Source organism: Psittacula echo, assembly GCF_963264785.1.
Source record: "Psittacula echo genome assembly, chromosome: 1".
NCBI classification, from domain to species: Eukaryota; Metazoa; Chordata; class Aves; order Psittaciformes; family Psittacidae; genus Psittacula; species Psittacula echo.
Genome location: NC_137735.1, coordinates 109,730,489 through 109,746,746, shown reverse-complemented (window position 1 = coordinate 109,746,746; position 16,258 = coordinate 109,730,489). Strand labels below are relative to the sequence as shown.

At 47.9% G+C, this 16,258-nt stretch overlaps 1 protein-coding gene across 1 annotated transcript in view; it reads right to left on the bottom strand.

The window, feature by feature from the left end:
* ETV6 (ETS variant transcription factor 6) overlaps window positions 1-9,648 on the bottom strand; it is a 136,918-nt gene extending 127,270 nt beyond the window's left edge. The window contains exon 1 of the mRNA XM_080628908.1: window positions 9,529-9,648. Coding sequence (XP_080485034.1) covers window positions 9,529-9,561 — 33 coding nt within the window. The 5' untranslated portion in view covers window positions 9,562-9,648. The remainder of the gene's footprint in view (window positions 1-9,528) is intronic.
* Window positions 9,649-16,258: the final 6,610 nt, after the last annotated feature.

The following is a 16,258-nucleotide window of genomic DNA, read 5'->3' as shown; positions in this document are numbered from 1 at the left end:
TGTCACGTATGTGAAAAAGAGTTAATGTTTCAGGAGCACATTTCACACGGGTGATAATGGGAACTGAGAGACCTTTGGGAAAGCACAGGTCAACTCACATTTGGCTCCTGGAAGCAAACAATGTCTCTTCCCCATAACCAAAAAACTTCCCCTTTTTTAAATGCTGATCTGTAATTCCTTTTCCATGTATTCCCTGAAGGTTTTCCCCTCTTTCATTTGAATCTCAGTAATTAAAACAACAAAGCCAGCCTCTTGCTAGTCCTAGCAACCCAGACTTCACAAATCTCTTCGAGTCACAACCACAAATTCTTCCTTAGCTCTCTTCCCACTTACAGTTCACCAGTGCTCTTGAAATCAAGACTGCTGGGACCAGGACTTAGGAAACAATCTAGAGGAGACTAGTAAGCACTTGAGCCCAGCCTTCCAGGGTGTAAAATGTTACATTGAAGCATCTGAATGCCTACGCATCATCAGAACAAGTCTATCTTGCCTGGGATCTTGTCCCCAGAAGACAGGAAGTATCTGTTTCAGGAAAGGTTTAACAGACGGAAAAAGCAATGTTTCCCTTGTGCAATTATAGCCTGTGTTGTCCGCCTTGTTGCATCCCCTCATACAGGCTGTTAGACTTAGTATCTTCACCTATTCCTCCACTCTCTGTTGAAAACCCATCCAAACTTATAGTCTCCACAGCATCCTGCAGCAGTGAGTTCCATAATTTAACACAGATGAAGACTAGTAATTAGTTTTGTACTACCAGAAATAATTGCTCCCCATACTACAACTCCTGTGTGATCTTATAGATTTCTATTGTACCTCCCCCTCAGCAGTCTCCAAGCCAGAGAGTTGTAGGCAATGTAGCTTCTTTTCTATGGAAGTTTCCCAAGGCAACTCCACTGCCCATTTCTCTCTCTTTCGGTGCTCTAAAAACCTTCCTAGCAGTCAGGAAAACAAGCTCTAATCTGAACTGATACACGGTACGGATTCAAACTGCAACACATAGATAATTCCTGTTTGACTGCCTGCTCCTTTCCCACTACAGTTTTGTTTGCCTGCTTGACCCCAAATTGAAAACTGAGCTCTGTTTTCTTTTATTCACCAACCAAACAATTTCCTAAAATCCAATCTCAGCTGCCAGAGCAGTTCTGGGAGGTCTGTCAGCAAACAGGACCAAACAGCTCAAGGAGACCTCACCGTTTCTGTTAAACAGAAGAGCCATCAGAGAGCCCCACTCTAACCTACCCACATGAAGGAAAGAAACCCATACATATATACTGTACTTTCTGTCCACTTCTCCAAGCCTGCAAAACTCAGCCACTGCCCATCAGCGTGGTTCACTTGGCTGTGCTAATTGGCTGTGCATACGCTATTAATTCACTCTCTTCTTACTCTGAGGTTTAAGAGAAGTTGTAATTTGTCCCAGTTGGGAGGTAATAAAGCCAGCGCACAGTCAGTCACGGATGGCTCTGATGACTCAGCTGGTGTGAGGTAGGTAGCTTGCTAAGACACCATCTCCAGTGTGTTTGAGCCCAGTGCTCACTGTCCAACATGAGATATATATCTCGGGCCACACGCCATGAAATATTTTACAGCCCATAACCTTCTTCCCCTGGAAGCTGCTCCCACGCTCTTCCCCGAGTCCTCTTCCAGAGACCCCATTTGCTCAAGCCATTTGACAGTGACATAGCCACTCAGACTGCCAACTGAGAAATATCTTTTACACCCATCAGCACTCCTGTTCCTGCAACCTGGTGCCCTTCCTGGCACCCTGGGACTTAGCAGGAACAAGTGCATCCCCACCCCTCTGTGAAAACAGCTCAGCCCTTCTTTTCCTCACCCCCAGGGAGATGGCAGGTCCATCACTCCACAGTGACAGCACAGCCCCAGCCTGGTAACTGGCACCTACATGCACCTACACCAGGCTGCCAGACCCAGCACAGTGATGCTCTAAACTAGAGGGAGCTGGTCCTCTGGGGTGAGGCTGCCAGGGCCAGAGCCACCACAGTTGAAAGGTAATGGCACAGCTGACAATGGCCCAGGAGCGCTAACTCCACTGCTCTGCAGGGTTCAAGTTGCAGCCATTCTCACACAGTTGTTGCCTGCTGGAAACACCCAAGCAGCTTCTTATGGATGTGGCAGGGAAGTTCCATCTGCCAGGGAATGGTTTTTCCCGGTAGCCTCCAGTGATAACTGGGACCAACACCCTCATCCCAGAACCTGCGGTTCCCCGCAACCTACCACCTCTAACCTCAACTCCTGGACAGCTCCGAGAAGGCTCGGCTTTGCACAGGTTTTAAAGCACCAGGCAGGTAGGAAGATGAGAACGGCCTTTCAAGAGGTAACACAGCGAAACAACCACTCCTAATCCATGAGAAGGAAATAGGGATTATTTCTGTTACGGGGGGAATCCCAACAGAGACCTCAGATGAGTTCCTTGAAAGTGGGAAGGAGCTCCCCAATATTGCTGTAATGCTGGGTTTGCTCCCTTTGATCTTTAAAGCACATCAGCAGAGCTTCATAGAGCTCCGTCAGTGATGGAAACCACTTTCATGTGAAGTCCTTTTTAGGAAAAAAGAGAAAGGGAACAGAGAAATGTGTTTTGCAGATACTGAATGCCTTGTTGTGGCCCTACTAACTGGATAAATCTGTCTCTGAATTCTAGTACTGCTATCTCTGGCACTTTCACTAAACATTTCATTTATCTGGTAGAACTCCAAGCTCCTGGATTTCCACAGAATCCTATTCCATTTAGAAAGCATTCCTAGTTTCTGTTAATAGATGCTTTTGAGGATCCCACTAAAGACATAATGGAAAATCACTTCAGCCATATTCTGTTGAAATTCAAACTATATAAAGAATATGTCTCTCCGCTGCATTCCATCAGTTTGAAGGATTCTCCTTACTGGATGCCAGTTGGTTTCCACCAGATTAAACTCTCAAGACTTTTCAAAACAAATAATTTCCAAGCTTGATCATATGCTACCTGAGCGAGCTAGGACAAACCCAAAGAAACCCTCAACAAAAGCAGAGACACACAAAAGAGCCCCAAACCAACAACCCACCAACACAACAACCCACCGAGAAATCATTCATTGTTCCTATTTATAACCACATTTCATTTTATTTTGAAATTGAACATCCAAACTCTGGATTTAATATTAGGCAGCTGTTAATAGTTTACCATGTAAAGCCTGGTTGTCACATTGAAAGTATTTTTGTGGAGCTGTAGTAACACTTAACTCTTGCAGTCACACCCAATGCTACTCCTGGCGTTATACACATCTTTAAAATGATTTACAATGCTATTTGTTTCCGTATGCAAACATTCCACTGAACACCAACATAAATACCACAGGGAGAAGCTCGCGCTCTTCCATGCCCATTTCCCCTCCGGACTGTCTTAACCAGGACAGCATTTGCAAACTGCACAAGAACACCACTGAAGCAAAGAAACTGCATGTGGCTTAACAAGGAATAACCTTTGGAAAAATCATTTAGATGAAGAATCATTTACAGCTTTCCTTAATTGCTATAGCCAGCTCACTTTGGAGCTCAGCAGCATTACAGAAGAGAAGCAATACCATCTATCAGTGAAAAGCTTATCTCCTTTCAAAATCCTTTATTTACCACTGCTCCAGACATTCCATAAACAAGTTCAACCTCGGCTGGAGTTTTCTGCATTTATTTTCCTGCCAGAAGTGGCATTTTTGGAAGAAAAAAAGAAAAAAGTAAACCAGTATAATCTAGCCTCGAGTTCCATATGTTTCATAGATAGAGTAGCTGTCCTCTGTGCTCCAACAAAACACTGCCTGAAGACAACTCAGCAACACCAGAACCAATATGGTCTAAATTTGGCTTAGGTTGTAGACCTAAAAAAAACCCACAATAGCAGGAATCAGCTGCCATGACTCTGCTGTTAAAGGCACAGAGGCTTTGGTGGCCTGCCTGGTATCTTTGCTCAGGACGAACTGAAGCACATACCTGAGCTTGCTTTGGCTTCTTCACAATTGCCTAGAGGAGCATCCCACCCATGGGCTGTCCTGAGTGGCCTCCTTCCCGCAGGAAGCACAAGGACAACCTAAACATTAATTGTTGTGGCAACACTGGCAGCTGATCACCAGCCACTGCCTCTGCAGCGGGTCCTCCCTTGTCAGATGATGAAGGTGTATCTGACCTGACAGAGAGGGATGCCCTCCTACCCCAGGAGAAAACAACACCTGGGACAACTGAGTATGCAGCCCGCGCTGTGTTCAGCTTCAGGGAGCCCTGGGAAGGGTGGTGGTCAGGGGAGGGAAGGCAGCGGGGAGTGCTCTGGCAGCCACATCTGGCAGCCATCCCACCCAGACACTCTAGCCCTCAGCCAGAGGCAGGATTGTGGCAGAACAACTACGCCTGCACCTGGTGCCCGCCTCTCCCAAAGCCACATTCAGTGTGGGCTGTGGGCACAGGAACACCACCCTGCCCGATCCAGCCACTAGGATGCAGTGAAACAGTAGTATCACGCTCTCCCCGACTGCTCAGCAGAGGTAGGCGGCCCCTAACAGAAGAGCTAACAAACAAACGACAACCATCCCCGCTGCCCCCAAGCACCCTGTGAACTAAAAACCCAGGAACAAATCAGATCGCTCTGTCGCTGGTTCCTGTTATAAACACAACTTGTTCCCGTGCTGCATCACAAATACCAAGCCTCACTACTGCACGACAGAGGCACGTTCATTATTATTTCATGCCTGTTTCACAGATCGGGAAAGCAAAGGCCAATGAGAACATTTTCAGCAGCACTGGCTTTTAACCTGCTGTCACTCTGGGGATGCCTGGCTGAAGGCACTGCACCACAAATACTCCAAAACAAACACATGTAAAGAAATAAAGCAAAACCAAATCCAAATTGGCCAGTTTCTGGACTGTAGGTCAGAACCACACTACTGGCCAAAACCACAGGTTGCCTTAGCTCTCCCTTCTCACAGTAAGCAGGTTATTAGGAAAGCTTCTATCAGGAGACTTCAGAAGGCACGCACACAAGGAGCCAGGTAACTTTTCTAAAAGGCAGGAACATCACTTTTGTGTAACTGTACAAGACTTCATCTCCCGGTTATCAGCATTTCTATCAGCAAAGCACTGCTTAGCCACCTCCCTTCAAAAGGCACTTTGAGATGCAAGGTGCAATATGCATGTAAATTATCATTAAAGCATCCTGTTTCACTGGGGCATTTTCAGATTGGGGCTGCTGTTTTAATGGGTTGCCTCCCAGGAAACTGACTTCACCTGTAATGACACAGTGAATGCTAATGACCAGTGTTTAATTGGGACAGTGTTAGTAAAATTTTGCTTCAGAGGGATTCAATTTAGCTGGTGCCAAGGAGTTAAGTGATTAATCAGGTGTTAAATAGTATGTACTTCTCCCATTCAAACCTACACCCACTGAACTTAATAAGAGTTTTCTCACCGACACTAATAGAAGAAGGATCCTCCTCCTAGTACATAAGTTCCCTAATAAACACTAAGGAACATACTCTGTAATAGCAGATACTCAGCCTTGGTTAAGGTTAACAGAATTCTGACCATGTGGTGCTGAACAGTCCCTCAGCACGGAAAGCGTTTGGTAGGAGAGCGCTCTTTGCAAAGACAGCATCAATGAAGTATCAGGAGACATAAAGCACTACTTAAAAATTAACTTAATCTGGGGAAGCCAGTTAAGATTGAAAGCTCAAACACTACGCTGATTCTTTGCCCTTTGGCTTACACTATCACTCCTTTCCCCCCCTCTTCCTTTTTTAAATGATTACAAAGTACATCCTTGAATCCAAAATAAGCACCAGTGAGACAACTCCTCGAGCTACAGGGTTCTGTGCTGACTCCTGCAGTGCCCATGCAATCGCAAGGACCACGACATACAGCTCACTGCAAGAGAAAGCTCTCTCATCCACCAGCATACAGCCGCATAAAATCTCCACTGGAGTCAGTTGTGAAACCCAGTTCACAGGAAGGCTCCATGCCTTCAGTGCTGTCCACCGAAAGCACTCTCAGCTCAAGCATCAGCCAGGCACATACAGCGGAGCCTAGGCTCAGAGCAGCCCCGGACTGGGAGATCTTAAGCAGCTGATCCCCCCATATTCCCAGTTTCAGTTCCCCCACAACTCTATACTTTTGCCAGCACAATTGTTTGTGGTTGCGTGGCAAATCGAATTGAGCAAGTGAAATTGCCAGATTTATAAAAAGGAAAATAAATCACACTGCACTCTTTGGTACCCTTCCATTTGCCTGAAGAATTTTGAGCCTCCGTGTGACACCATGGTGACATTCTCGAGGTATTAAAAATTCAAGGGGGAAACAGGGAGATCCTCACAATCAGAAAGTTCCAGGTGAGGTTTTAAACAGAACTCATCACCACGTGGACCTTAGTTAATCACAAAAATCATCACCTTTGTCTAAACTTCTAGCCCTGTCTCCCTTTGAGCTTTTGCTCTCCTATAAGCTTTTGCCAAGATGTTTACACTCTCCCTGTGCCTCAGTTCTCCCACCTGGGGGAGGAGAGGTGAGGCTGTAAGGATCACTTGCCAATACCATAACAAGTGCCAATGTCATGTCAGTATATACAATAATATAATCAGCTAACTACTATGGCTCAGGATCAGAGGAACAGGTTTACTACCAACGTAGACATCCCAACACCTGGGATGAAAAAGGTTGTCCAAATACTACGACCACACCACATGTCCCTTCCCGACCCACCTCGGAGTCAAAGCCCTCAGGTGCTTTCAGACTGGAGTATGCCACAAGCCCAAAGCCTGTTGGTTCACGCAGGGAGTACGCTGACACCCTAAGCTGTAACAAACACTGAGGGTCCAACCTTCACACTCACCTCTGACACCCAAGATCTTTCTCTAACTCCAGCGATGACTTCTCTCTGCAGCTTTAGACTCCTTCTGCAGATGCTTAACTTCCGTGCCACAACAGCACAGTTGGAGTTACAGGGTCTGCTTGCCATCAGTCAGGCAAGCACACACCCAAGCGTTGGCAAGATCAGGATATTAGCATTGGGTTTCTCCTCTCTCGGAGGAAGAGAACGTAAGCAAGCACACGTACTTGCCGCAAACCAAGCATGTATCAATATACAGTCACACATGCATACTGATAAGTACTTGACACAAACTGAGATATTACTGCAAGTTCATGTTGATTACCAGTAGTTTACCAGATTGAGCACTTCTCTAGTAAGGTGAGATTGGGAGATCGTGCACTGAGCAGTTCAGGCATAAACAAAGCAGCAGCCTTCACTCCCTCTGCTGAAGCTGTCTGTGGTTCATCACCTCAGTTGCTGTGGCATTTACTGCACGCAACCTCGATCCGTATTGCAGGAGGAAGGGAAAAAAACAAATATATACAAAATACATCCTCTATCACCACTGCTTCCAGTTCACAGGCTCCTAATGAAGCTCTGCAGCACCCTCACAGCACAACACTTGGCTCCTTTTCAGAACGACACAGCAGCTTAGCACCAAAGTTGAGTACGGTGAGGAGCTTGCTCCTCTGCCCCGACCTCACATTCTGCAAGCTGGGCTGACAAGCTACAGAAATCATCACTCGTAACTGTATAATCACACTACCATTTACACAACACCTCTTAAATCCAGCTGCTGACTGCAACCACCTCTAACTCCTCCTGAATGAAACAAGCATCCAGAAAGCAATGGTTGTTAGAAAAACCAAAGAGAAAATTACCCAGAATGGTATGACCGGTGAAGAAATGTTATCGTTGGAAATTCACACTTTGGTCTGAAAATATGTACTTTCTATGTTTGAAACTAATAAAAGAATACCCAAAAAAGCCGGTAGCAGTAGTTCCTGTTCTTTGACAAAGATAACTGCACAAGTCAGCATGTAAACAAACTACACACTGCAAAATGAAAATAAGTTCAGACCATGATCTTTAGAATCAGTCGCTTCAAAAACACATCAGATTCCCAGTATTTGCCTAAACATAATGAAAATTTGGCATTTAATCACTTCAAGACTCAAACAGAAGTTTGCTTGTATCTCCTCCTGCTATGTAGCAAATCCCTCACAGATGATTCTGTAACATACCTTAGCGAGGCCAGAGAAGGACCAGCTTTACTGTTCCCAAAATCAACAGTAGCGCTATCACCGACTTCAGTAAGAGCAGAAGTAAGCCTCGTATTCTCAAAACGACACACATCGAAAACAAGGAAACACAACTCATATGACACTACTTTTTCATGACATGCATTTGCATTCTTCTGTCCAGAGAACACATCCTACCTTTCCACAGGATTTACTAATAAAAACACCAGTTATATTTCATTTTACATACATATACATATATATAGGGATCTGCTTAGTTAATTGCACACGTTTTGCCTGCACTAGCACTTTGCCACCCTGCAATGCGTGTACAATACCCCATTATCCAATTTGTCCGTCTGCGTTATGAAAAGTCCAACTAGACTCTCTGAGCCACGAGACTTCACGGGACATGGGCCTGATCACATTTAACTCAGCAAGAGAAAATACACCCCCAACTTTTCAAATTGAGGTCACAGCATACAGAACGTAAGACTCCCACCATAAACGTACACACACTGGGACAAGCAAACAAAAAAGCATCACAGTGAATAAATACGCGTTCATTACAGGCTCTTTCCCTTAGAGCCTGGAAGTCACCTTTTCCTGACAGTCAGGAAGAGACAACTGCTAAAGCACTCTTAACTCGGGCAGTTAGTCGTGAGCAGGAGGGAGATTCCTGGCTGGCAGCAAAGCAAAGCAACCACTGCAGAAAGCGCACGGCTGGAACGAGATGGACGGGTGAGGGAAGGAGAGCAAAGCGCTATTTCCAACGGATAGGAAGGGTCTGGACAAAAAAGGAAACTCAGTTTTGTTTCCACAGTCTCAGCTTTACACCGCCTCCACTTAAAACCAGAAACTTCACGGGACAACCCATCCTTCAACAGGCCAAGCCACGGAGAAACGGATCCCCCAGGCCCTGGCAGCACGGGGCTGGGCTGTGCAGCCCCAGCTCCCCTACCTGCTGATGGGCGAGAGATGCTAGTAAATGCAAGTGAGTAAAAATTAATAACATGGGCATTACTAAATAAAGACAGAAAAGACAAGGAAAGGAAACCCTCACATCCCGTGCTGGTGGAAGCAGCAGCGGCTGCATGTCCCCGACGGCAGGAAACTTTCTGCGAAGTTGCCGTCGGGCCACCAGCCCCGCGGGAGACGAGGGGAGAACGGGCAGGGCTCCACGGCTCCGTTTCAACCTCCCGTCCCGCCGCCAGCTCCTGCCGTGAGGAACCACGCCACGAAATCTCGGCCGCGGCGTCTCTGCCCTGCGTGCGTCCCCGGGGGAGGGGAGGGGGGGGGGGGGGCTGGGGGGAGGATGCACCGCGGTGACAACCGACGGGAGCCGCGTCCCTGTGTGTTCCCCGCCCGCCTCCACCGGGAGCTCCGCGACGCCTCGGCCGGGGGCTGCGCGCTGACAGGGGCCGGACGGACACGGGGATGGAGCTTTACCTTGATGCAACACTGAGCAGGAGCCTCAGACATCTCTCAGCAGGGAAGCGGCGAAGCCCGGCGGGGCAGACGGACGGACGGGAAGTTCTCGGGCTTTCCCCACTTTCCGCTCCCCTCCCGGCCCGTCCCCTCAAGGGGAAGTTTCCGCCGCCACCATGGCGCGGCCCGCGGAGCTGCCCGGGGGAGAGGCGGAGTCCCCCCCCCCTTGCCGCCGGGGTCCCCTCCTCAGCGGTGCCGCCAGCCACCTCCTCCGAGTGAGCGCGATCGCTCCCGCCCCGCTGAGCGCGGCCGTGCGTGTGTGCGCGTCTGTGTATATGTGTGTGTGTGTGCGTGACCGCGCGCGCTCTGCCCGCGTGCGGCGCGGGGGGAAATGGAAGTGGGAAAAGGGGGGGGGGAAGAGGGGGAAGGGGGAAGAAGGGGCGGTGCTGCCGTCACGGCCCCGCTCCCCTCCCGGTGTTTTCCTTCCTGGAAGAGAGAAACCGAAAGGCGGCGGGGGAAGGGCCGGGAGCTGCGCCCCGCCCCGCCGCCGCTCATTGATCCGGAGTTTCGGGGCCGAAACTGACGTGGGTTCCCGGCACCCCGCACCGCCCCTTAAAGGGCTCGCGCCGCCACGAACAGCCACTACCGGCGGGGAGAGGGGGAAGGGGAAGGCGGTGGTGCCGGTTGCCCCGCCGCCGTGGGCGCCCTCGGGTGCCGGTGCGGGGCGGGCAAAGCGAAGGGAAAGCTGGAAGGGCGCAGCCGCGTAGCGTCCACTCAATTCGGTGTCGTTTGACGCCGCGGGCCCTTTAAATGCCGCGCTCCGATGCCGGCGTTCAGCGGCGGAGATGGGCAGCGGGATGAGCGAACGTGGCTGGCGGGGAGGGGAGGGATGGCAGCGGGCGGAGCGGCGGCCCGCGGGCAGCACAATGGTCTTTGTTCCATTTGTTCCACCGCCGGAGCGGCCCCTTTAAGATCCCCGACCAGGAAATGAGGCTCGGGTTACGGCGGGGCACGGGAAGTCCGGAGCGGAAGCACTGCCGGGCGCTGTGGTCCTGCGGCCCCACGCCCGGTCCGCTGCTTCACATATCCCCGCGCCCTGTCGGTGAGCCCCTACCCGGCTTAAGGCGTCCGTCCCCTCGGGGAAACGTTCTGGAACCTGGGGCTCTGCCCGTGTTTAGAGCCCGGGCCGGATGGCACCAGCGCAGAGGTTCAGGTCGGGGTTGTGTCACTCGCAACTTACGGGGTACATGGTATAACGTGTGTTGTTTTCAGCTGCAATGGAACAGGGCTGTTCTTCTCCACTCTGTGGCTCCTGCGGGCACAGGAGTGGGTACAGCCCAAGCCCTCCTGACAGAGGTGGGAAGAGATGTTGGGAAGGCAAAACATAACTTGTCCCTTTGCTCATCTAAATATCTCTGTGATTTTAAAGAGAGTTTTTGGTGTCCTGGCTGGTTTTTGGATGCACTTCATTGCAAGTTGGGAACGTGCGTGGGAGCACAACAGCCCTGCTTGTACCCATATTACTGAAAGGCAGAGCAACCTCTGGAGTGTGCTGGAAGGATGCTGTGCCTTGGAATACAACAGGCTCCTATTCAGTGATACTGAAAATAGCAGATGAGAGGCAATCCTACCATGGTGTTTTAAAGCAAGCCTCAGCACATATGTGGCATTTGCTTAGCTGTGGCATGCTTGCATAAAATGCAGAACTGCTTCATCTGCATCGCCCAAAGGCTGGACTGCTGGGGTCTCCTGGTAGTCCCCTCTTGGTGGGCTACTGCAGGCCATTTTCCAGACAGGACTGACTCCCCACAGCCTCTTACAGCTTCACAGTGGCTAGTCACTGAAATGAAATGAGGAAGATGGAGGGAAGGTACTGTTCCCTCTCAGCCTAGCAACCAATGACCCTTTTTTAACACAGAGCCAACTCAGTAATAAAGGATTCATATTTATCTGTCTTCCCTCAGCATGGCTGAACTGCTGGAGTAGAGTCACTGTATCTCTATCACTTTTACAATGCTGCTCTCCCCTGTTATTTTCTCTGCTTCATCACTATGATGTTTTCCCTTTCTACCTGCATGATTACCACTGCCTCTACCAAGTGCTGAGTCATTTTTCTGTATCTCATGGCAAGTTGGGGTTCTTTTGTGATTCTTTATATTAAATGCAGAAATCAGAGATGGAAAAGACCTGCTAGGTCATCTGCTTCGCTCCCCTGCAGGTAAAGGATTTGCAGCACATGCTAGATTGCTCTGTCCGCTTTAGTTTTAAATGCTTCAGGTAATGGGGCATTTATTTTCAAGACTCTTTCTTTTCAAGACTATTTCACACTCTAGCAAGTCTCATGGTCAGGAAGATATTTGTCCTGTATTTTCATTTGTCTAGTTTCACCCAATTACGCCTGGCTATAACCGAGAGTATTGTATTGTACTGCCCTAAACAAATTTTCCTCTCTCTGACTCTTTGTACGTTGCACCCAGGTATCACTTTTTTTCCTAGCTGGCCATTCCTTCTTTTTATCTCCTTTGATTCATCAGTTCATGTGGCCACTTTATTATTGTCATTGGTCTTCTCTAATTCCCCTTCAATTGGTCATCTCAGCCCACAGATGACCACACTTAGGGACAAGTATCTGCCTGATCCTTTGTGAATGCAGCCAAAACCCCATCATGGTTTAGTTTGTCCCTAACCTCCCTCAGAAGCTTATACAAAATTTGACACCTGCCATTGCCCTGAATCAGAGCTGGTCCTGTTACTCCTCAGTGTTCCCTCTTGCAGTGCAACCGCAATCTCTTTTTCTCCATGGAGACTGTGGTGAAGCTACATGTCCCGAATGTTTGTCTGCCTGGAATTTCAACATTTGTTCCTTCCGGGGTCACTGATAGCTGCTGTTCCTCCCACTTTGATTAATGGCCCTTACAAATATGGGCCTTGCTCCATCTCTCAACCAGTGTGAATGGTTGCAAGTACCTGTCCAAGTTCACAGCCTGGTTTACAGCTGTTCTCTTTCAGCTCTTTCCGCTCTTTCTTCCACTACTCCACTAAATGTGGGGGCAATGGATGGTAATTAGAAAAGGTAGGGAGATAAACGGTGAATGTGTAGGGAAGGACACAGTCATGAGTGCAGTACTTTTCCAGCCAGAAGTCAATTCCATTGAAGCTGCTGTAAGAAAACATGGCTGGACAAAACATACCACACAACCTTGCCAACAGAAGCAGGTATGCCTCAACTGTGCTAACCAGGTGCTAGCCACAGTGACTGGAGAACATCTTTGAACCTTTTGAACAGGGAGGGCCAAAGTCCTTGTAATGTGTTAGCTTGGTTCTGCCCTTGTTTCTCTGACCTGGTTTCTTATGGTTCCTCTCATTATTTCTGTCTCTTGAGATGTCATGCTCCTGGCTGCTGCACCTTACAGGAGAAGAAAACTGCTACCAAATCTCTTGGTGAGCAGGATGGTCCGTGGCTGCAGGACAGTTGCTCTGGAAATCCGAGGAGAAAGCCTCTCCAGCTTGTCCCTGTAAATCCATGCTGCACAGAGATTGCACAGAGCGGAAAGGAAGTCCATCAGCTCGTATTAAACCTTGAGCAGGCTCCCAGTTAGCTTCCTTCCCTCTCACCTAGAGGCTACTGCTTAGTTTATCTTCAGGGAGGAACTTTTAGTTAAAAGCAGGATTTACGATCCCACAGAGCCACCTGTCATCAACAGCCTAGCCAGTAATCCCCTAACTTTCTGCTCAGATAGATGGTGGCAATGCTAATTCAGGCAAAAGGTAACTGTACTCTGGCCTGTGAAGTGAGGCCAAGTCCCTGCCTTGCTTAGGGTTCTCCCAGGAAAGGAAGATGGGTGGGCATGGTCGGGGACCTCAGCAGGATGAGAAAAAACATAGACAAAAGTGTGTTCTTCCTCCTCACAGAGGCCTGAAAATCTGGCTTTGGGTGCGTGTGTTTTCTGGTCAAGAATTTGTCTGTAGAGCAAGCCCTGAAGAAAAGAAGGCAAACTAACTTTTCCTTGGGACTTCCTCATTTTCCGTCCACAGTGGTGCATCTGCATACTGCCTTCCACTGATTCTCTGTTACCTGGGCCTCTTTTACAGCCATGAGACTCCCAGTGTTTTCCTAGCTGCGCTTTCTCAACAGCTAGTTTAGTTTTTTTCATATGTCCCTGAAGGATGTTGGAGCCTTCTTCCCAAAGGAGTTAGACACTTGGGAACCTACATCCAGCCGAAAGCCAAGGTTTTCATGTCTTCTTCTGTGTACTGGTTTTCTAGTTTCAGCAGTGTAGAGCAGTACCGCAGACATTTGCAATAATTGTTGACTTCACCTTGCTTTTATTAAGGAAACTTTGATCATGGTAGTGGGTTTTTTTCCTCTTTGTATTTGCAAAAGCACTCATTAGTTCCCAATGCTCAGATATCATTAACTCGTCTTGTTTCTCTGCTGTTATCTTTTCCTTCCCTTTATCTTTCCCCAGCACAGCTTGTCTCACTTCTTTAGTGCTCAATTCTTTGCTTGGTTTGTATTACTAGTTTTAATTTTGTCTTCCAGTGTTTGAGCAGATACCTCGAGTCCCTTGATGTGACTTGATGGGTCTGCTGACATTTACTGAGCCTCAACAGAGATGCTCTTCCACCTTGAAGGACAGGATCAAGCTCTTAAGGAACAAAACACAGTAGGAGACAGTAGTAGATTCCAAGAACATGCAAGGGTACGTTGATGTTAGCAGGCAACAGAGTTTTTGTCTGGAGGACACACCAGGAAATCCATGAGCGCTGGTGCACAGAGGTGCAGTGGAAATGAGCCCCATTGCACATTTAGCATTGCGATTCTTTTTCCCTTATCAAATTTGTTTCTGAACCCAAATTGCATTTTATGGCCCTAGTGTATATCAGTCGTGCTGCTTCCTATCATTAGCAGGAAGATTAGCCTTCACGTCATATTCTTAGGCAAGTCCTTTTTCCAAGATTCAGCCAGGTTAATATTTCCATAGCTTTTTAGGAATAGGCATGAAATTCAGTCTGAGGTGTTAGACTGAGAAATGCTATATCCATATTATTTGCATTCTTATTTGTTCACCTAAGAGCCTAATCTTGGAGATTCAGTTGTCCTCTAAATGCTCAGGGTTGGCTGTAGGAATAGGATTTGCACCAGTATAACAATTTTGGGAAAAGGTTTCTTTGGTTTTGTTGGGTTGGTGTTTATTTGTTTAAATCAAAATAGCAATATTAGTGAATACCCTAAAGCTGCAGGCATTTGATATAAAGATACGCAATTTACATAGGCACTCACGTAGATTTTCCATTTCAGAAACCCACAATAGTCACAATGGAAATGCCAAAATCCTGGTATTACACCTATTCATACAGCAGCAAAGAAAATAACCCTGAACATGCTTGATGCTCTAAGCTATGTCATCCTCACACATCATCATATAGTGGATTATTTTGAATCATCTCGTGTATTGCTTCTGTAAATAAGAGAAACATTTTTCTACCACTGTAAGTGTGACTATTCTTTTAGGGGAAAAGGGAACTGTACTGATTTAACTCCTCTTTGTTGTTCAAAGCAGTGCAGTGTCTTCTGACAGACAAGTTTATAGTCTCATTTGAAAAGCAGACTTCATTGTACAAGTCACTGCTTAGACACGTGTTGGCAGTGCTACTCCTGGTACGTACTTTTCAGTTGCAGCACATGAAAATGAGGCAGTGAGTGGCCCTGACAGAGCTGCTGAGAGCACTAACTCCAGTGACAACAACCTTGCAATAGCTAAATCAGGTTGGGCTAAATGGTGTGGGACCACAGGCCCCTTTCATACCATGAGGTTGTTACAGTCAAGTCCTTTTCTACCTCTTCTAGTGTTCTGGTTACAATACGGTGCCACAAAGCAAAGTTTCTAGGGCTAGCACCCTGCAAAAGTGCCCCATCCCACATCGCTATGCTGTGCAGGTGATACCATACCCTCCTTTGGCCATGCCAGCAGCTGCCTTTAGAACTGTGAAAAGCCACAAGGAATATCTCTGTGTGTGCTTCCCTGTGTTTAAAGCCAGCTCGGTTCCCCTCGCTGTGGTGCAAACAGGTGGAGACTGGCAGGGATTGCTTAAACTGGAATCTAATGGTCCCTCAAAGCAACAGATGTACCTTCTCCCCTCATCTGATCCTAGTAGCCATCTTGCTCACTACAAAGGCAATGAGAGGCTTGGCCAGGCGCTGCTTCTTGCCCTGACACTGTAAAATCTCGCCCCGACAGAATGTGGAAGGGCTGCCACGCATATGAAGGCCAAGGAACAAAAAGCAGGGGACCTCTGCTTTTGGCTGGAGAAGGGCAAGGCCAGGCAGGCTGTTTTGAAGGCTCTGCAGAGGAGGGAGAACATGTCCTGGGCCTGGGAGGACAGAGAGGAACAGAGGAAAGTTTGCTGGGGAAACAGCAGGGAACTGTGGATGAGCTGGGGTAAGGAGCTGGCGTGCACCTGGTGAAACCTCCCTACTTATATTCTGTTACTGGAAAGCATTTTAAATAAAAACAACAAATATAAGCTGGAGGGACAGAGTTCAGATTCTGTGTCAGGTAAGTCCCAGTTGATTTACATTCTGCGTGTACTATGGCTGGGTTTTACTTCTCCAGTTCACTCTCCTCAGCTGCAGAGGTGAGCCAAACTTTTCTCAACCCCCAATCCTCTCTATTAGTAATATTTTCACAGGTCCCCCACCTCCTGCCTGCCTTTTCAGCATCATTTTCTCCATGGGATGACAGGATTA